At 45.6% G+C, this 22,329-nt stretch overlaps 1 protein-coding gene across 1 annotated transcript; it reads left to right on the forward strand.

The window, feature by feature from the left end:
- Positions 1–6,570: 6,570 nt before the first annotated feature.
- On the forward strand, positions 6,571–19,180 carry C16H1orf115 (chromosome 16 C1orf115 homolog). The gene is made up of 2 exons (XM_027564482.1): positions 6,571–6,979; positions 16,707–19,180. Exons 1-2 carry the CDS (start codon positions 6,683–6,685, stop codon positions 16,824–16,826), a joined length of 417 nt encoding a protein of 138 aa, XP_027420283.1. The 5' UTR covers positions 6,571–6,682; the 3' UTR covers positions 16,827–19,180.
- Positions 19,181–22,329: the final 3,149 nt, after the last annotated feature.

Genomic DNA, 22,329 nt, shown 5'->3' on the forward strand with positions numbered 1-22,329 from the left:
CACAGAAATGCCAGACCATTTCCTTAAAAATTTTGACGTATTGAAATTGTTGTTAGCTCCAGTTATTTGGGCTTCTCTCACAGCTCAGCTGGTGAAGAATCCGCCTGCAATGCAGGAGACCCCGGTTCGATTCCTGGGTTGGGAAGATCCACTGGAGAAGGGATAAGTTACCCACTCCAGTGTTCTTGCCTGGAGAATCCCAGGGACGGGGGAGCCTGGTGGGCTGCCGTCTGTGGGGTCGCACAGAGTCGGACACGACTAGAGCGACTTAGCAGCAGCATACACTCCATGGAGTGGCAAAGAGTCGGACACGACTTTCACTTTCACTTTCCAGTTATTACCAGAGAGAACCACTAGAGGGCAGAGAAACCCCCTGTCTGGGATGCAGTGCTTGTGCCGTACAACCCACAGTGGTTGGAATCCTAGGGACCTGCCTGCAGAACAGATATCCCATTGCCCCTGAAAAGTGCTTGTTCTCGTGGCCCACATTCTCTAGATTTAACGAAGAGCATATTTATTTCTTCTGCCTTCTCATGGATTTGAGGCTAAAGTCCTTTGCTGCTTCGGTTGAATTTTGCCCTTTGATTCACTCAGGTTGTTTAATCTGGCTGCAAAGACACCTCAGTTACCTTCCATTGGATCTCTCATATCAAAATGTAATGCTTTCATAAATTTTCTGGAACTTGATAGAATTCTGCATTCTTTTCACATTTTGTGAGTCTAACAGGGTCAAACCCCTAGGAATATTAAAATACCATTTTTTTAAAACCCATATCTTTTTTAAAATTTATTTATTTTAATTGGAGGCTAATTACTTTACAATATTGTATTGGTTTTGCCATACATCAACATGAATCCGCCACGGGTGTACACATGTTCCCCATCCTGAACCCCCTTCCCACCTCCCTCCCCATATCTTTTATAACTACATTCTTTTATACTGCACATATTTTTCCTCTTAGACTACTGTGATGAGCCAATGGTTTTTCATTGACTCAATTGTTTTCATTTATTTGTGGTCATTAGTTTTGTGTGTGTGTGCATGTTGAGATTAAAAAGCAGTCTGGCTTTGCAGCCTACTAGCCCATGTAACCTAAAATGCACAATTTAAAAAATAATATTTATTTAATGTTGGCTGTACTGGGTCTTTGTTGTTTCACGGTCTTTACTTGCAGCAAGCGGGGCCTACTGTAGTTGTGCTGTGCAGGCCTCTCATCGCTGTGGCTTCTCGTATTGTGGAGCACAGGCCTGTGGCATATGGGGTCTTCCTGGATCAGGGAATGAACCCGTGTCTCCTGTACTAGCGGGCAGGCAGATTGTTATCCACAGAGCCACCAGCCAAAATGCACAATTTTTAAATGTGTCTTTGCTTTCTAGTTAGCAGATATCCCTAGGCCATCTTACACCTTCCTCATCCCAGGCATGCAATCAGCCAGTTTTTCCTAAACCCCATTACCTTTCCATGGAAATTGATATGAGACCAAACTATTGGCACCAGAGGTGCTTATCTGATTTTATGCTACTAGGATGATATGACCTATAGGCCATTTCAGTAGACAGAGATGGAAAAAAATGTCCACCTCCCAATCTATCTCTCCAGACACACACGTGTGTAGTACATTCATAGGCATTTTTAGTTTAGTCCTTATATTACTTCACAACCATAGTATTTAAAATTTTAATTCTATATTTAAACTATAATTATGCCTTCTTTTCTTTTATCATAAAGGACACATATAATTGTCACTGTGAAGCTCTTGATTTATAACAAAGCTAACAGAATTACTAATTTATTTTACTTGCCAATAAAAGGAAAAAGATCCAAAATAGTGATACAGTATGAATAGTAATTATTAAACTGCTAAACGAAAGTAAAATTTGTATTTGTACTTGCTTTGTACTTAGAGTGCACCAGAGGTTATAGAGTAAAATTACTTTGGTTTAGAGAACTCTGAAATAATTCCTCATTCTGGGGTTTAGCGAAGTTCTGTCCAAATGTTTCCATTTCTTTTCGGTTTGAAAAGGTCAGCATTTGACATTTCTGAATTTTTAATATTTTAGTTCCTGCTTTTTACTTTGGGCTATATTCAGCCACTGGCAAAAAATAAGTCAGTTTTAAAACTTCATATCATTAAAACAAATAGAAATAATCATACTATTTCAGTCTTCTGAGTATTGACCAAGAATTTCATTTAGTCATTTTATGGCTCACCTACAATGACTCTAGGCACAGCTATAGGTATAAGATTTATATATGTACATTCTGGACAAACCCAGACAAGCCCATGATGACAAATTCATCCTATTCAATTTCTCTTAATATGTTTAGAATCTACAGTTTCATGTCTCTAGTTAAATTTTCATTGTACTAAATTCTATCCTAATAGAGTTTTTTAATAATCTTCTCTGCTCCCTACACCTACCATATTCGTGTTTCTTCCCTCTTCCTCCTTTCTAATAAATGCATCATTTGTTCTAAGTATTATTATATCAAACTAATTATTTGGTTTTACTATAGACAAGCCAAAATAGTTTTCTGTGTTGCTGTTTTCTAAATACAGTACCAGTTATTAAGATATTTTAATACACATCCAGGAAAAATGATGTTATTTATTATATTAGAATGTATATACATATATTTGTATTATGCATATTATATTTATATATAAATATTCGAATGATGCACTGTTGGCAAAGGAGAATGCATATCAGTGCAGGTTTTTCGGGTTTAGTCAGAAATATTCTTTTAAGTCATAAGGTCATAATTTTGACTTGTTTCTCTACACATACATTTTTCTGTTATCAATATTCAGTGCAAATAGCTTGGGAGTTTTCCAAGTCATCAGTGGCTTTTGAATAAATCCAACCAAATAAGATGCAATTTTATTACAGTGTTGAAGGATGATTTTGACTATTACATGTTCCACTTTAAGGCTTTGTCCACAGGTGAATTCTGATGTAGAAGGATGCACTGGTGGTGGATACAGGGGAGTCTTGGTGAATGGAACTCCAGAGAGTGACAAGCTCTCACGGATGGGCAGGCAGGCGTGCAGCCTGCATTTTCTGGGCAAGTCACTGAGCTGTGTGGGGGACCAGAGACAGGGGCCTGCTTGGCACTGAGAAGTGATGCCTGCGGGTGAGGAGGAAAGAGTCAAGCTTTTAGTTACCTGGGGGCTGGCAAGCTAGACTGGAATCTGGAAATGCCCCAAATAGAAAATAAACAAGTCACTTGGCCCTGTGATGGTTCCCTTATCCCCAGAATTGTGCTGAGAAAGCAGCAAAGGGGCTGCACTGGGAAGCACGTGGACTTTATCGAACTTTCCAACCGTAGTGGATGCCAGAGCCTTGCTGGAGTTGAAGCCAGGGGTGAACAAATGCTGACGCTGTGCGCCAGTTCCCTTCCAGCCCCAGTGCCTATAAGATCAAACACCTTGGCCTCTTGACGCTGGTGACCCAGAAGTTGAGGTTTGGGCTAATCAGAAGTGTTATTGTTGCTGTTCACTCGCTCAGTCGTGCCTGACTCTTTGCGACCCCATGAACTGTAGCCCACCAGGCTCCTCTGTCTGCGGGATTTCCCAGGTAAGAATACTGGAGTGGGTAGCCATTTCCTCCTCCAGGGGATCTTCCCCACCCAGGGATCAAACCCAGGTCTCCCTTGTTGCAGGTAGATTTTTTACTATCTGAGCCACCAGGGAAGCCCCTCTTTCTTTCCAAACTCATATATTTATTGCAAAACAAAAGATATAAAACCTTTGTAGGTCTACATATGGAAACTTGATTTTCAATTAAATATCTGTAACTATCTTAGGCAAGTTAATTCAAATAAACAATTGTTTTTAAGACTCTGAGATAGCTTAAGCATTTTTTATTTTAACTCAATAACCGATGATACATTTTCACGAATCTGCCTACAACTCAGGAGACCCAGGTACAATCCCTGGGTCGGGAAGGTCCCCTGGAGAAGGGAATGGCTACCCACTCCAGTATTCTTGCCTGGGAACATGCTATCCCTTGGGCTAATTATTAGCAGGTTCCGAATTATTACCAGGAAGGAAAGATTCCTAAGGATGGGCTCTCAGCCCTTTCCACTTCCTTTCCTGGGAGCAGAGGCTAGGAGATGGGCATCCTCCATAGTCCTTTGAGTACTGGCAGGAATTTAACAAGTTAACTTATAATCAGGGGCACTCCTGAGAGTTTTGAAAGGCAGATTAGGGTGAAAGCCCTGTTTCTGCTGTTTTTGCTGCTTCTGCTAGTAAGTATAGCCCTACAGGTGTTGAATTTCTCTGAGGGAGGAAAGAGGATTAATTTTAAATCAAATTCAAGTCCCTGGGTATTTCATGGAATTGGATATTGTAAGATTTAAAATTATATAAATTGAGAACATATTTGCAACTTTGGGTTTTGATTATGAGATTAGAAAAAAAATATGTATACATATATAAGACTGTCATGTAGAAACAAGGGATGTAGAAACAAGGGAAGCACACCCCACTATGAATAACTTCTAAAGAGATGATAGTGAGCAACATAACATGGGTTCTGATTACATCTCCTTGAGTCCTGTTTGCTCACTGATTATAGAGACTTAATCTGGGGATCACTTTTAAATTTGCTCTAGTGTTTTACTTTTAACAGGTAAGCTAAATGTGGTTGTGATATTTGAAAATCATCTTGTTTGGACAAAAACACACCATATGGGGACTTCCCTGGTGGTCCAGTGGCTAAGATTCCACTTTCCAGTGCAGGGGTTGTGGGTTTGATCCCTGGTCTGGGAACGAAGATCCCACATGCTGTGAGGCAACAAGAGAAGCTCCTGTACTGCAGCAGAGACCCAGTACAGCAAAAAAAAAGAAAAGAAAAAAAACCCACAGGAAACAAACAAAACACATTCCATGGACATTTCTCCTATGTCTCCATTTGTTATGTAGTTGGGAGTTGGAGGGTCTCTGAAGCCCATTTTTCACATAGAAAAGGGACGATTAGAGTCTGTTTTTGTTTATAAATTGATAGTTATCTTAGTTAAGTTACAAATCCATAGATCAAGCTTCCCATAATCTTTTAACCTCCAGTACTGTTTTATTTCATTTACAAACCTAGTAAAATTTAACAGTCACTGTAATGGGTTTTCATCATTCACTTCATTTAATTATCTTAAACATTTTAAGTGACTTTTATAAACTTAATATATGTGATTTTCTTTTCAAGTCCTTCAACTTTGTACAGGACTATGTAACTCATAAATATAGTAAATTAATTTATTTTTATATTCCTTTCAAGTTAAACTTATCAGTCTAAATAAATTATTTGATTTTACAATTTAAGTTGAAATCACAAAACTAATTTTTTATATTCTACTTTGTTAAATTATGACTATTTTATATACTTATAGCAGTATATCCACTGAGCGACTTCACTTTCACTTTTCACTTTCATGCATTGGAGAAGGAAATGGCAACCCACTCCAGTGTTCTTGCCTGGAGAATCCCAGGGAGGGGGAGCCTGGTTGGCTGCTGTCTATGGGGTCGCACAGAGTCGGACACGACTGAAGTGAGGCAGCAGCAGCAGCAGCAGTATATCCAAACAGTTCTTAAACATATCACACATTTTGATAGTATTAAAATATTAATGAAATAATAATACATTGTTTTTATACTTAATGCTAAATTTCCAAGAATTAACAGGTATTCACCTACATAAGAAAGTAAGATATCCCAAACAGATTGAGATGCACAGTAATCTGAGAATGCATGTCTACCAGAGTGATATTCTTGAAAATTGTGATTTTAAAGATTACTTCATATGATGTCAAATGCTTGCGCCAGAATTAACTTTTCCAGCCCTGTCGGTTTGCTTCCCTTTTTCACTGGCGTCAGACTGTGATGAGCACCATCCACGACTGCTTTGTGCTTCTGAATGTTTCCTTAGCATAGGCACCTGGAGAGTTACAACTGTTTTTCAGAACTCAATAAATATTTTCTGATTGCCTTTCCAATAGCCTATCTCTAGTTTGCATTCCATTGAATACTGTATTATAACCATCCTTTCACCATATCCTCACCACCACTGAATATCGCTCAGTCGTGTCGGACTCTTTGCGACCCCATGGACTGTAGCTCGCCAGGCTCCTCTGTCCATGGGATTTCCCAGGCAGGAATACTGGAGTGGGTTGCCATTTCCTTCTCCAGGGGATCTTCCCGACCCAGGGATCGAACCCAGGTCTCCTGCATTGCAGGCGGACTCTACCGTCTGAGCCACCAGGGAAGCCCGCGCACGATCTTTATTACTATCATCTTTTCCATCATCATCACCATTATCATCATCTCTGCCAGTCTGCACGTGGGCAAAGGAAGTCTCACTAGTTGAGGTTCACTTCTTTCGTTAAGTGCGGTTGAACTTGCTTTGCATGTTAATTGTCCATTAACCTTTAGAGATAACCCTCACCCAGTGGCTGGGATCCTGGCAGCTGGGACCCGATCAGCCGAAGGCCAGGCTCGGTGGAGCCACCGCCATCCCAGGCCCCACGGCCAGGGGGCGCTGCGATGCCAAGTCCTCCCGCCCCGTCCGGGTTGGCCCGGCTGGGCTGGGCCTGGTCTCGCTGGGCAGGGGTGGGCGGCGCGGCTGGAGGTGCGGGCTGGGAGCAAAGGTTGGTGTCCCCGACCTCAGCCGGAGGGCCCGCGGCATCATGACGGTGGGAGCCAGGCTCCGAAGCAAGGCGGCGAGCAGCCTCCCGCGTTGTGGGCCCCTGACCCGGGGGCGAGGGCGGACGGAGGGGGACGAGGAGGCAGCCGCTATCCTGGAGCATCTGGAGAACGGGGCGGAGGCGGCGGAGAGCGAGGCGAGCGCCCGGCGCCCGGGGTCCCGGGGCGCACGGAGGGTGCACCTCGCCGTCCTCCCAGAGCGCTACGAGCCGCTGGAGGAGCAGGTGCCAAGCGAGAAGCCCAAGAAGAGGTACCGGAAGAAGCTGAAGAAGTATGGCAAGGTAGGCATTCCACCGCCCCCAGTGCCCTGGGTTGGGCATCCAGACGTCTGCCAGAGAGCTGGAGTCCGATCCCTGCAAGCCTGACGCTCTCAGCCTCTCTGCCCTGCCCTGCGCCCCTTCTGCTCCCGCGCCCGCCACCGCCCTCCCGCCCCCCGCTATTCTTTCCTGGAGCCCCGAAACGGCTCCGTGAACTGGGCAGTGGGGCGAAAGTGACTGCGGAGAGGGATCGAACTAAACGAGAGGTTTCCCTGCGCACAGGTCCCCGGATTCCCCCATGCTGGCGGGTGAATAACATTCCCAAGGGTCAATTACCAGGTGGTTCTTGTCCTAGGGGTGTCTTCCCACTCCCCTGTGTAGTCGGGAGGACAGGAATCAGTGTCCCTATTTTACAGATGGGAACACTGAGGAATTAGCGTGTTTTGGTGACTTGTAGAAGACAGCCCAGTTGGAAAGCAAGGAGTTACAACCCAGTTTATCTGTTTTCCAGCAACATCCTCTCAAGGACATCCCATTAGCTGAGAATTGTTGGCGTAGTACTCTTGCCTGGAAAATCCCATGGACAGAGGAGCCTGGTAGGCTGCAGTCCATGGGGTCGCTAGGAGTTGGACACAACTGAGCGGCTTCACTTTCACTTTTCACTTCCATGCATTGGAGAAGGAAATGGCAACCCACTCCAGTGTTCTTGCCTGGGGAATCCCAGGGACGGGGAAGCCTGGTGGGCTGCCGTCTATGGGGCGCACGGAGTCGGACACTACTGAAGCGACTTAGTAGCAGCATTCCCCTAAATATTCTCAAGGTGATTTCCAGGGCCTGGGAGCGCAACAGTCCCTAAGTATTCACTCGTTGAATCTACTTTTCTCCCAGTGTGTTTCTCTGCAAACACACCGTCACTTGCCTGGGGGTGGGGGTGGGGAGGGGGAGAGACAGAGAATATGAATATGGGATACGATGGCAGTTTCTTTCTCAATGATCAAAGCCCCAAAGCAGTTCCCAAGTTCTTCTGCCTGTAAACCCTTAAAGCTCCTGCTGCCTCAGGCCCCTGGAGCCGGACAAGGCAACAGGAGCTCACTCTGTCTTGGCCAAAGGGCAGGGGCTCCACCTCATTTTTGTCCCTCCAGTTATCTGTGTCCTCCAGCAATCTCTTATCGTACCTGAAACTGACCAGTCTCCACACCTAGCAACTGAGCTTTGTCATCTTCTTTAAAGGTGTGTCAGCAGCTCTGGGACCAATAAACAAGTAGGCAGTGGCAAAGTATATTAATAAATCTATATTAGTAAAAAGTATAAAATTGGGACTTTCAGGCTTAGAGTCATGCGAGGATGAATCATCCTTTTTCCTTTTTTTCCCAGTTGAGCACCAAAAAAATCATTGTTTGCCTCAGTTGGTGAACTGATAAATGTGTGAATCCCAGCTCAGAGGCTGGCTGAGCTGAAGATGCTTTGGGAGTTCTAACAATGTGCCAGACTGAGCACTAGAGATCTAAAATGGGTATGATGTAGTCGTGCACTAGCGGAGTCTTCCTGGGGAGATGCTGGCATATGGGTCACTGCCCTGGAGCTACATGGAAAGAGCCTGGGCATTTTATCTTCAGGAACAAGGTTGTAAAGTCAAGTTTTTCAGATCAATGGTGACATGGAAACTGGGCACAGAAGGATGAGTCAGGGCTTCACAGGTTAATGATGAGGTTCTAGTTCACATTCACTAGCGTGATTATTAGAAAAACAAACAGAAAATAGCAAGTGTTGGCAAGGAGGTGGAAAATTAGAATTCTTGTGTGTTGCTGGCGGAAATGTAAAATGGGGCAGCTGCTGTGGAAAACAATTTAGCATTTCCTCAAAAAATTAAACACAGAACTAACATATGGCTAGTGTATAAATACACAACAAGGACCTACTGTATATAGCCCAGGGAACTAGAGTCAATATCTTGTAATGCTCTTTAATGAAAAACAATCCAAAAAGGAATATATATATTGGTGGCACAGTGCTAAAGAATCTGCCTGCCAATGCGAGAGATGAAGGAGACTTGGGTTCGATCCCTGGGTTGGGAAGATTCCCCTGGAGGAGGAAATGGCAACCTGCTCCAGTATTCTTGCCTGGAAAAGTCTATAGACAGAGGAGGCTGGCAGGCTACAAGTCCGTGGAGTTACAAAGAGTTGAACACAACTGAGCATGCATGCACCATATGTAATGGTAGTTCCGGTAATTCCACTCCTAGCTGTATACCCAAAAAAGAACTGAAAATAGGTACTCAAACAGATATATATGTATACGTGTTCAGAGCAGCATCGCAATAGCCAAAGAGTGGCAACAACTCGAATGTCCATCAATTGATAAGCAGGTAAACAACATGTAGTACACACACACGGTGGAATATTATTCAGCCATGAAAAGGAATCAAGTACATGCTACAACATGGATAAAACACGGTGCTAGTTGAAAGCAGCCAGACATACAGGGTCACATATCATGCATATGATTCCATTTATATAAAATATCCAGAATGGGTAAATCAAGAGAGACAGAAGGCAGATGGTTGCTTGCCAGGGACTGGAGGGAAGGAGAAATGCAGAGTGACTGCTTGCTTAATGTGTATGGCTTTGCCTTTGGGGTTGATGAAAATATTTAGAAGTAGATAGAAGTGGTGGTTGCATACGGTTTTGAATGGGCTCAATGCCACTGAGTTGTTTGCTTGACAATGGTTAATTTTTACATTATGTGAATTTCACCTCACCTAAAACAAACAAACAAACAAGAAAGAATTCCACCAGATAGAAAAAGGATGGGGTACAGGGCAGAGCGCTAGCAGAATCGAGGCAGTGACAGCTTTGCAGGGTCACACGCTGGTTCAGTAGACCAGGAAGCCAGGTGAGGACGCTGTCACGTTAGAGGTGGATGTGCCCTTTCTGCCCTTCAGTTCCCAGGGTGCAAATGAGCCACCCCTCTTTGTTGAAAATCCATGACATTAGCCAAGGCTCAGCTAGAAATGTTGGGAGGTGACATTTTGCCAGCTTTCGTCACCAGGCAAAATTTTATCTCACTTCGGTCAGGGGAGTAAGAAGAGATCTGCAGATAGTTCCATGGAAGGGCGAAGAAAGTTCCTTTCTATCTTTTAGCCACTCAAATCCTTCATGCAGGTGCTTTCCTGCTTCTCTTTTTTGGAAAAAAAAAATTTTATTTTTGGCTGTGTTGGGTCTTTGTTGCTGTGCTCAGGCTTCTCTCTAGATTTGGCGAGAAGGAGCTGCTCTCTCGTCGTGATCTGAAACCTTCTCACTGCAGTAACTTCTCTTGTTGCAGAGCATGGGCTCTAAGGCAGTTGGGCTTCAGGAGTTGTGGTGTACTGGCTTATTTACTCCGCAGCGTGTGTTATCTTCCTAGACCAGGGATCGAACCGGTTTCCCCTGCATTGCAAGGCGGATTCTTAAGCACTGGACCACCAAGGAAGCCCTCCTGCTTCTATGTACAGAAAGGTGTTTGGCTTTTGTGAACTGTCCTAGGATAGGCCCCCTACCCTCTGCTAACCCTTGGCCCTGAGTAGGGTCACCCCAGGGCTGTTCTGGGTCCAGTGTCTGGCAGGAAGCTCTGGGCTCTGAAGGCTGGGTGCCCAGGACTCTTGGTGGTCAGGGGCCCCAGTTGATTTTGAAGTACTAGAATATTCAGATGGAGCCTGGGTTGCTGGGAAAGTGCCCGTTTTTTGAGTGAAGGAGGCGGAAGTACTTCTTTGCTCTTACAGTCTGCTGGGTGCTCTATTGCACACACAATGTGCCATAGCTCTGACTCCTCTTAACGACCTTGGAAAGCCCACAGACTCCCATTATGCAGTGAAGGAAACTGGAGTTTCAGGAAGTTAAGCTCTTTGTTCAAGGCTGCACAGCTTGAGAGAAGCCGAGCTGGGCATCAGGACCCTCTCCTGGCCTCTGCCTATGCAGAAGCAGTTAGGATGGAGGCAGGAGCGGGTTAAGGGCACCAAACCCCAAATGTAGGTTCAAATAGGAGGTCATCTTTCCCAGGCACCTCTGGGAGCCACAGGAAGAGGTGTAGTTTTAAAAAGTTACTAAATTTTGTTAATCGGGCTGCTTGAAGGGAGTTAGGAGAGGGGAAACACAGGGTGTGGAATGACCTTGAGCTCAAGAAGGTATTGGCCCCATGTCTATGTGGGGTTAGGACACGGGCCTGGAGCCGGACTGCCAGGTACAAGCTGTGCTCAGCCTCCTGCTGGTTGTGTGCCCTTGGGCTCTGCTCTCCTTTCTGCCTTGGTTTCTCTGTCACATGGGCTGTGGTAAGCAGTGAATGAGTTCATCCATGCAGAGGTCTCAGAGTGCACCTGGAATGTGATGACAGTTCTATGACTGCTGCTGACTGTTTTCTAAGAGATGGAGGAGAGGCCGCATACGACTGGTTCTTTTCTGATTTTGTTTAATGAGCTGTATCTCAGGGGAAAAAAATCAGCTCCCTGGAGAAGGAAACGGCAACCCACTCCAGTATTCTTGCCTGGAGAATCCCATGGACAGTGGAGCCTGATGGGCTACATACAGTCAGTCCATGGGATCGCAAAGAGTTGGATATGACTGAGCGACTAACACGTAGCTGACCAGCCACCTCAGCTTTGTGCCTGGGGTGTGAAGACTGGACTTTATATTCCGGGGAAAAGGCCCTTTGTTGAGAACTGGTTTCCTTTTGGAAACTGGACCCCGACATCCTTGGGGATTAGTTGAATGCCCGGGAACCCCTAGAAAAGCCACATTCCCTGTATTAGATTCCCTGTAACAGATTACCACAAATACAGTGATTTAAGACGACACAAACTTGCTTTCCTACAGTTCTGGAGACCAGAAGTCCAAAATCGGCCTTTCTGAGCTTCCGTCAGCAAGCTGATTCCTTCAGGAGGCTCCAGGGGAAAACCGTTTCTTTGTTCTTTTCAGGTTCTAGAGGTGCCCCCCTCCCCGCCACCCTGCTCCACGTCCAAGGCCCCTGGCATAGCATCTGCAGATCTCTTTCTCTCTGTCCCTTTGCTTCTGTCACTGCATTGCCTTCTCTCTGAGGCCTCCAGAATCACTTTTATAAGACTGGCTGTTCTTATTTGGATCCTTACATTAATAAAGATATAAGAATCCTTATAATGATCGGGCTCCCCTAGATAATCCACAATCCATGGTAGTCCCTCCAATTCAAGATCCTTCATTAACTGACGTCTGCAAAGTCCCTTTTGCCAAATGAGGTGGCCTATACACAGATTCTGGGGATTCGGACTCTCGGAAGAAGGCATTATCCAACCCTCCACACTGTCCTGTGATCCCCCAGGCCCCTCTGCCCTTCTGAGAGATCATTTGGTTTGAAAAAGCTCTACTCAGATCAAAGATTGCAAAATCTGCTCCCTCCAGTGACACTGAATTGGTCGATGGTAATATTTTGCATTTCTTTGCATCACATTTCTCAAGTTCTGTGTTTTGACTATGTTCTAGCTAATGAGCTATTTTAGTAACATCTTTTTCTCACGGCAAAGATGAAGTGACAAGCAGTTTTTTAAAAAATAGCAGGCAGAAGGAAGTGGATGTACAAATACCCATAGTGTCAAGTTTAATGAAGGCAGTCCATGATTCTAGGTGCTTTCCTTATAAAGGTGCTCTGGACTGTTAGAGGACAACTTTTGTGGTTATTTCAAACAGATAAGTAAAATTCTCTGAATCTTATCACACATTTATAGAGATGTATCTTTGAGTAGCATCACCTCACTATCCTGGACACACACCCTAATGTCCCACTGAGAAGTTGATGACACAGTGTCCCAGGAATCAGTGTCTAAAAATGCCATCAAAATTACTTTCATCTCCCAGAACTCCTCCTTTGGCCTGAGATCAACCGAAGGAAACACTCAGGCCCTTTCTGGATGCTGGGCATACAGTATTGAGCAGGACCTCATTCTGTTATCCCAAGGTCGATGAAAGCCAAAATAAGCCAGAAATCATAGGAAAGTACGGTCTTAAGAAACTTCCCTGAACAGACAACAAAATATCTTAGATTTTAAAATTACTACCACAAACCTAAACTACTATAAAGTAAAAAGAAGCAGAGGTTATTTTCCAGTACTGCCGGATTTAGTGCCAGGCACTGTTCTAGTGGGCTTCGCTCGTGAAGAACCCGCCTGCCAATGCAAGAGATAAGGGTTCAATCTCTGGGTAGGGAAAATCTCCTGGAGAAGGAAATGGCTACCCACTCCAGTATTCTTGTCTGGGAAATTGCATGAACAGAGAAGCCTGGTGGGCTGTAGTCCATGGGGGTCTCAAAAGAGTCAGACACAACTTAGCAACTAAAAAAACTGTTCTAAGTACTTTCCTTGCATAAACCCATTTAATCCTCTTTATCCAGTGAGGTGGTCACCAAATATTATATAGGTGAGGACACTGAGGCCAAGGAAAGTTAAGTAAGTGACGGGGGGTGGACTTTATGCCCAGGCTACAAGCAACTGCAAGGCTACATCTGTCTTCGTGAAAGAAGGGAAGTGTATGTGGGAGTGAAGGACACAGATCCTGAGATGAGGTTTCTTTGGGATTGAAGTTCAGCTCTGCCTCTTACCAGCTGTATAATCACAAATAAACTTAACTCCTTGGTGCTTCCCTCTTGTTGAAGCCTAATAACCAAAGGCCTCTAGGAACATACGAGTAGCCAGTCGAAGTTAGATTTGTCTATTTGTTGCAGCAAGGAAGAGTGTTTGCCAGAGGAATCATGAGTCCTCAAAAAGTAGAGACCTCAAATAGAGAGGTAGATATCTGAGTAGGAGCCAAAGATATAAATTTGGGATTTATCAGCATACAGGAAATACTCAAAGTCATTGGAAATGGATGACATCACCTGTGGAGAAATTCTAGGCCAAAACATGTTTTAAAATAAAAAATAAGGAACAGTACTGAAGAATAACATTTTAAAGTTTGATTGAAGGAATAATCCAGTGAAGAAACCTGAGGAGGGCCATTAAAAAAAGAACAAAATAATGCCATTTGCAGCAACGTGTGGATGTAGAGATCATCATACTAAGTGAAATAAGTCAGAGTCAAATATCATATGATGCCACTTATGTGTGGGCCTTCCTTTGTGGCTCAGCTGGTAAAGAATCCGCCTGCAATTCAGGAGACCTGGGTTCAATCCCTGGATTGGGAACATCCCCTGTAGAAGGGAAAGGCTACCCACTCCAGTATTCTGGTCTGGAGAATTCCATGGACTGTGTAGTCCATGGGGTTGCAAAGAGTCAGACACGACTGAGCAACTTTCACTTTCATATGTGGAAACCAAAAACAAAAAGAGAGATAACAAATGAACTTATTTACAAAACAGAAATAAACTCACAGGCATAGAAAACAAGCTTATGGTTACCAGAGAGGGAGGAGGGATAAGTTAGAAATTTTGAATTAGCATATACACCATTGTACATAAAATAGATAAACAACAAGAACCTACCCTATAACACAGGGAACCATATTCAATATCTTATAATGACCTATAATGGAAAAAATCTGAAAAAGTCTCTATCTATATAGATGGATATATAATATATCCTTTCTACAATGTTTCAGACATACAGCAAATGATCCTGTCATATATATATATATATATATATATATATATAGCCTGGAGAATCCCCATGGACAGAAGAGCCTGGCAGACTACAGTCCATGGGGTCGCAAAGAATTGGACACAACTGAGTGACTAAGCACAGCACACACATATACAGATATATTTACCCCACTCCAGTACTCTTGCCTGGAAAATCCCATGGGCGGAGGAGCCTGGTAGGCTGCAGTCCATGGGGTCACGAAGAGTCAGACACGACTGAGCGACTTCACTTTCACTTTTCACTTTCATGCATTGGAGAAGGAAATGGCAACTCACTCCAGTGTTCTTGCCTGGAGAATCCCAGGGACGGGGAAGCCTGGTGGGCTGCTGTCTATGGGGTCGCACAGAGTCAGACACGACTGAAGTGACTTAGCAGCAGCAGCTGTATATCTGAAACACTGTAAATCAACTATACTTCAATTTTAAAAATGTTAAAAAATAGAAAAGAAAGCTGAAGAAGGGCTGCGTGTGAGGTAAGAGAAAAATCAAAATGACTGTTTCATGAAGTATCCAAAGCGGCCAAGAGTCAGGGGGAAGACAGAAAGGTGCTCATTGGCTCAGACAACATGGTGGTGGCAGATGGCCATGGCCAATCTGTCCTGGATGGGTCAGAGTAGAGGACGAAAGAATAAGGAGGGGGGAAGTAGAGGCAGTGTGTGCAGATGACTCTTTCCATTGGTTTGGCGTGATGTGGGCAGGACCTAGAGAAGGCCGTGGAGTTAAGGGGACAGCTGAGCATATGTGTGAGCTAAGGGGGGGTGATCCAATGGGGAGGAAGAGGGTGATGATGTTGGAGAAGGGAAAGCTGGAGGGAAGGGGAAGAGGGTACCAAAAGCAAGTGGCAAGGGAATGGCCGTAGGGGTACTTTTTCCCCTGGGACATGGCTAGGTGGGAGGAGAAGTTAGGGCAGGTGTAGACAGTGGTAGAGCATGACTGGGTTCCCCAATGACTTCTGAGACTTTCAGTGAGAGAGAAAGTGGGATCATCTAATGAGGGTATGGACACAGTGTGTGTTCGTGTGTCCTGGGGCCTTGTGGAGAAAGGAAGATGTAAGAAATCCTATCTGGGAGAGAGGGACAGTCAGCCTACTGGACCAACGGACCAGGCTGGTCAGGCAGTGTTGGTGTCAGAGTGAGGCTTGCAATTGTGACCAGGGATTTTAAGTGGTCATTGGAGCTGGAAGCATTGAGGACGGACAGACAAGATGTATGATGACATCCAGGTCACCTCCACAAATGCCGTCGTCATGGAGACAGAAGTTGAGGGTGGGGAGAGAAAGGGGGAGGGGCAGCAGCACTGTCAGTATTAGCTGGCGGTGGTGGTCTTCATTCCTTTGTTGCGACTGCACTTGAATCCCTTGGATACCCTCTGACTGGCACCAAGCCTTGAAGACAAGGAAGAGGAAGAATGGATACCAAGAAAGTAAGGCCCAGCCCTTACCATTAAGGAGTGTAGAGTTGTATCAGGAACCCCAAACCATGGGCACAACAATGACAGAGCTGCGGGAGACTTTAGAGACACAACATGTGGATCAGACGGGGCGTGTCCTGGGCTGAGACGGAGGACTGGGTGGGCTTTCAGCTCAGGTGAATGAAGGAAGACTTGACCCAGCCCTCCTCCGATCCAGTAACAGAGGAGGGTAGGCTTTGTTTCAAATAATACAACACTATTGGTTTGGTTTAAAATTTTACAAATATTTATTAGGCTGTGCCAGGTCTTAGTCGTGACATGTGAGATCTAGTTCCCTGACCAGGGATTGAACCCAGGCCTCCAGCATTGGGAGCATGGAGTCTCTGCCACTGGATCACTAGGGAAGTCCCCTGGTTTGGTTTTAGAACTAGCAGCTTCACGGTTGTCTCCAAGAAGATCTTTGAATTACCTGGAAACTTGTGGGGCTGGAAAGCCCTTGTCAAGGTGCTGAGGTCTGTTCTGATCCCCCGCGTGTTCTTCTGATGGGGTTCCATGTGGGGTGCCAGAGAGGTGGGAAATTGCTGACTTGCTCGTTTGCCCTGCGGAAGTGAGGCGAGATGACTCTGTATGTATGGCACCATTATGCATGAAAGATCACAAAGTTGCCTCATCTAACCCTTTGCTTTTCTCCTCTGTTCCTAAAAAATAGAATGTTGGGAAGGTTATCACCAAAGGATGCCGCTACATCGTGGTCGGCCTGCAGGGATTCGCCGCCGCCTACTCTGCCCCATTTGGCGTGGCCACCAGCGTGGTGTCGTTCGTCCGCTAGTGGGAGCTGCCTGGGTGGACCCTGCAAAAATAATCGGAAGCCTCTGTTCTGGGAACAGTCCAAACCCAGGAGCATTTCAGACTTGAACCCACAGAATACTCGGAAGAGAAAAAACTGTCTTGGTTGAACTGGATGAATGTCATGGATGAGTCATCCCCATCCATCTGCTGAGCTTCCACATCTCTTGGACACAGGTGGCCCTACTGGACAATCCTGCAGAGAATTAGGCTGAGGTCGGGTTTGGGATTAGCAAGAGTTTGCTAAAACCGGAGCTCCCCATGAAAGATGGCAGGGGGTGGCTGAGAGGCAAACACTTGGCCGGAGCCAGTGCTCTGGGTGGGCAGCAGAGTGGTGAATAGGGATGGGGTGGGAGGTGGGGGATTTTGATTTGGAGTGAGCCAATTTGCTCGATTCTGAAAGTTCTCAGGCTGACAGAGCTCCCAGGCCGTGCCTGCCTCGGTTCTGAGAGTACCCAAGGAACTGTTTGTTCCTAAAGTCATCCCCCCATCTCCTTTCTGCACTCCTTTGCCACCAGAAGTTTAATTACAGGCTTGAGAAGAAGGAGGAAAGAAAAATCTCTTTGAAGGCGCCGATGCTTTGAAAACCATGCTGACACTGTGTCATGACTGTTTCAAGTAGATGAAAGCTTGTCACTTTCACCTTCTCTGACATGAGTGTGCAGGTGGTGATGGGGGAAGGAGGATCAGCAAGTTCAAGTGCAGGTTGTTTGAGGGAGGGAGGGCTCCTAAGGGCGGCCAGGCCCAGTCCAGACCATTCCAGCCTGGCCGCGTGTGGGGCTGGCCAGACCCGCCTGCAGGCAGATAGCCAGCTGAGGTCATGGGCTTCCTGACCCAGCTGCCAGGTACCATCAGCCCCGTCATCCTTGGCATCAAACCAATAGCGGGTGCTCTGTCTTAAGAGAAAAACACCTAGAAAGGAAGTGTATGATTTAGAAAAGGAAACAGAAAGTAGGAGAAGGTATGAAGGAAGCAGAAGGAGGATGCTGGATGAGAGAAGTGGAAGCACGGGGACCAGCTCTGGGTTATCAGTGTTGAAAAGTCTTAGGCTCTAGATGTGGGTGAGGGGAGGCTACGTGGTCAGTGGTGCCACGCTGATGCTTCCAGACCCTCTGAGGCCCGTGAGCTCACATTGGCTGCCCTTGGAGTAGACTTTCCTCTCCTGTGCTGCCCAATTTGACATCATCTCAGCTGGATTCAAAAAGTTGGGGTGGGTGAGAGTCCTCAACCTGGAGGATGATCTGTGGACTGCCACTGAGTCATTGGATAGGGAGGTGCCCACTGCCAACCCCCATAACACGCCCCTGTTCTGACCTGGTTTCCAGAATAATAATTTCCAGTTCGAAATAGTTATTATGAACCAGTCTGCAGGTTTGGTGATGACACCTACTTGTTGCCCTGTGAAGTTTTCCTGGGGAATGAAGGCTCAGTTGCTCACGCTTCACCCATCAAACCTAGCCAGGAAGTGGAGAAAGTTGGAAGACAGACAGACAGATGGATAGAAAGAGGAATGAGTAGAGGGGAGAGTGTTGTAGCTGTGAAGCTAGATTCTGCTTCACGTCTGGGAGGCTCATCATTGAAGGTGAGCTGGGACCTAATTCCTGCATCATTCATATTTGTGACGAAAAGAGAATAGAAATGGCCCTGTGTTAGCACCAATGGCACATTTTCACACATGTAAGATAATTATAGCATGCCCGGCCACACTGGGAGTCAGGGAAAAGGAGACATCAGGGGAAAGAAAAGCAGAGCTTCGTTTAGTGGGGAAGAGAGTCAGGACTGCTGATCACAGGAAAGGCAGATGGGGGAAGGAGCCTGCATGGGTTGGGAGCACACCTTCCTGGTGGCCCAGCGCTGCAGACTTGACCCAGAGAACCCTGTTGAGTTTCTCGGGGGACCTCAAGTGTGGCCTGGGAGGGACAAGAGCGGCCAAGGCCCATCCAAGGGCGAGCTTCCCACTCCAGCCCCAAGTTAGAGACACTGTAAGGCCAAACACATTTGGCCCCTACGTTTTGGAATTCTGGTTAAGAATTAACCCAGAAATTGCAAAAGTCGAAACTTTCCAGGACCATCCCTGTGAAGGTCTGTGCACAGAAAATGAACCGTTCTAAGCACTCAGCTGAGTTGTCATTTCCTCCAAGACAGGGTACCCATGCTGCTGCTTACTTTTCTGCCTTTTCTTTCTCTTCAGTTTTTTTTTTTTTTTTTTAATATCAGCATCCACACTCTACTAAAAATTGAATTTTAGAGCTTTCCCTTTACATGATTGACCAAGAGGCTTCTTTTGTATGTTTTCTTCATCATAGTCTGTAAATAAAAGACCTGATTTGTCTAATGTTTCTGCATGTGAAGTTTTTCTCCTCCACCTCAGAGAGTGAGGGACACGTCCCTGGGGCCCCCACCAGGAGCCCAAGGCTTCTCCCCAAGACCAAGGGAAGGGATAGGGACTCTGACTCCCTGGACACAAGGTTGGGGGGAGTGAGTTCTCCAGAAGCTCAGTAGAAGAGGTGTCTATGTAGGGGCCTCAGCTCATGTGTTGGTTAAAAATGATTTCCAGAACCTCCGATTTGGATTTAGAGAGTCTAGAGTGGGGCCAGGAATCTGCATTTTCTACCACAGTCTAGAAGATTCTGAAGTAGTCACTGACCTGCCTGAACTGGGAGATGCTGGTGCCAGGGACAGCTGCAGGTTGCATGGGCCAGTGGGCTCCAAAATGGAACCTGGGGTCAGCCAGGTGTCAGTGCTTGATGAGCCCATGAAACATGCATACTCATTCAGCCCTACCGGAGCATCCAGACGAGCTGTCATTACACTTCCAGGCAGGGTAGGGGCCACGCATGTCAACCCACCCTGAGGCTTAGGACAAAGCAGAAGCCAGATCCCTGAGGTCCTCCGTTGCCTTGGAATCACCCACACTGGCCCCTTGCCCACCACCTGTGCTTTGTCGGAGAAGCTCCAACTGGTGTCTGACCAAGAAGCGCCCGGAAGCAGGATTTGAACTCACACCTCCCTGTGCATTCACCAATATTCCTGGGCATGCAGTGCCCTCAGCAGAAAGCGGTTGTGGGCCTGGGAAGCCATCAGTGCAATTTTAGATTCAGGCAGCTGCTGTGACAGGTTTTGCACCTGCCATGCCTCCCCCATCCTTCTACAAGAGCAGAGATGAACTGAATTTAACTTTGTGATGCCATCATCCCCCAAAATGTTGTGAAACGGTTATAGATGTTCCTGTAAGTTTATTTCATAATGCCATGCCCTCCTCCAGGGGATCTTCCCGACCCAGGGATTCAAACCAGTGTCTCCTGCAGCTCCCACATTGCAGGTGGATTCTTTATTGCTGAGACACCGGGAAAGCCCAATACAAATTATACACAGAGTTAAAACAAATGCCCTCAGCATCCTTGTATAGGCTGCATCTGAGAGGCTCCATGATTTTGCCAAAAGCCTAGATGGTTCCTGAATAAGAAAAGCTCAAACTCCCTGACCACTCATGGTGGAAACGGGGAAAAATTAATAATGCGTGGCCCAACAATCCCACTACTGGGCATATAGCCTGAGAAAATCATAATTGGAAAAGACACGTGTACCCCAATGTTTGTAGCAGTGCTATTTACAATAGCTAGAACATGAAAGAAACCTAGATGTCCATCAACAGATGAACAGAAAAAGTTGTGGTACATATATACAATGGAATATTATTTGGACATAAAAAGGAACACATTTGAGTTAGTTCTAATGAGGTGGATGAACCTAGAGCCTGTTATGCAGAGTAAAGTAAGTCAGAAAGAGAAAAAACAAATTTTGTATATTAACGCTTATATATGGAATCTGGAAAAATGGTGCTGATGAACCTATTTACCGGGCAGGAATAGAGACTTAAACATAGAGAACGGACTTTGGACACAGCAGGGGAAGGAGAGGGTGGGTCGAATTGAGAGCATAGCATTGAAACGTATACATTATCACATATAAAATAGATAGCTAATGGGAAGTCGCTGTATAACATAGGGAGCTCAGTCCAGTGCTCTGTGACAACCTAGAGGGGTGGGATGGGGTGGGAGGTGGCGGGGGGGAGGTTCAAGAGGTAAGGGACGTGTGTATATTATGGCTGATTCACACTGTGGTAAGCAAGACAATGTTGTAAATCAATTATCCTCCAATTAAAAATAAATTTAAAAAATAAAAACAAACTACAAAAAAATAATACACAGGATATTGCTTGTAAGAGGCAAAGTTGTTTTTGAGCCAAGCCACTCCATCATAACCAAAGAGAAAGAAAGTCTCTTTAGATTTTCTAGAATGTGCAGTGCTGGAACCCAGTGGGTGCACAAGCCACACAGGAGCGGAGGGAGAGGGAAGAGGAATGGAGGCGAAGGCAGAGGCTTGCCTGCCCAACGCCCCAGGGCTGCCGGGTGCCCTGCACCCTGCAGTTCCATCTAGAGACAGACTTCAGGACCAGAACCCACCACCTTCGAGCACTGGCTCTGCTTTTTTTAAAGGTGTTTCTCAGGTGATTCCTCTTGCAGCATCTGTTGACAAGGCTCTAAATAAATGTATCTGGTTCAAAGCAGACAGAAGAATCAGGGCAAATGTGCTGACAGACACAGAGCTGAGAGGGCATGCTTTCTTCCCTTGCTTGCCTGTAATTCCAGAGTGAACCACTTCCATGCAGACTAGCTTTCCTCATTGAAAGTGAAGGGAGATGACTTGTATTGTTTTTGTTTAGGTTCCTATGGAAGATGTTTAGAATTGCTGCAGAAGTAGAATGTGGTGATATAACCTTTCTTTTCCTTCCCTCCTTTCCCCAGGGAGACCTATCCATCAGAAAAACCCTTTACTTGTTCAACTTCGTTAATCATTTAAAGAGTCTTGAGTTAGGTATTTGGCTTCCCAGGTGGCTCAGTGGTAAAGAATTTGCCTGTCAATACAGGAGACACAGGAGATGTGGGTTTGATTCCGAGTTGAGAAGATCCCTTGGAGTAGGAAATGGCAACCTGCTGCAGTATTCTTGCCTCAAAAATTCCATGAACAGAGGAACCAGGCGGGCTTCAGTCCATGGAGTCACAAAAGAGTCAGACATGACCTAGCGACTGAGCAAGCACGCACAAGTTAGGGATTATCACGCCCCCAGGAAAGGAGCTAGGAAGCAGAGACATTTTATATTGTGGGCAATGGTTTGTGTATTTTGAGGTCTTTGGAGTTGAAAAGGGCATAGATGATTTATGCACTTTTCGTCATCACTATTGTTTTTCCAAACAAAATCAGACTTGAATTTGTGTTTCTTCATTTCATTTCAGTAAATCAGTGAGCTGCTCCTGTGGTTGGACTCCATGCTACCTGCTCCCCCAGTCATGGCTTTGTTGTCAGTAGGATCAGAGAAGGGAACCAAGATGCAACAAACACCTACTAGATACTAGGCTGTAAAGAAAAAAAATGTCGCCTGTCATTCCAGTTCTGCAAGGATCAAGCCATTGACCACTGCAGAT

The sequence above is a fragment of the Bos indicus x Bos taurus genome, chromosome 16, assembly GCF_003369695.1.
Source record: "Bos indicus x Bos taurus breed Angus x Brahman F1 hybrid chromosome 16, Bos_hybrid_MaternalHap_v2.0, whole genome shotgun sequence".
Lineage (NCBI taxonomy): Eukaryota > Metazoa > Chordata > Mammalia > Artiodactyla > Bovidae > Bos > Bos indicus x Bos taurus.

Bases quoted from the DNA above. Each gene is read 5' to 3' on its own strand.
- C16H1orf115 (XM_027564482.1), top strand. From the start codon at position 6,683: ATGACGGTGGGAGCCAGGCTCCGAAGCAAGGCGGCGAGCAGCCTCCCG. The intron at 6,980-16,706 runs GTAGGCATTCCA...CCTAAAAAATAG, and splicing joins AGCTGAAGAAGTATGGCAAG to AATGTTGGGAAGGTTATCAC.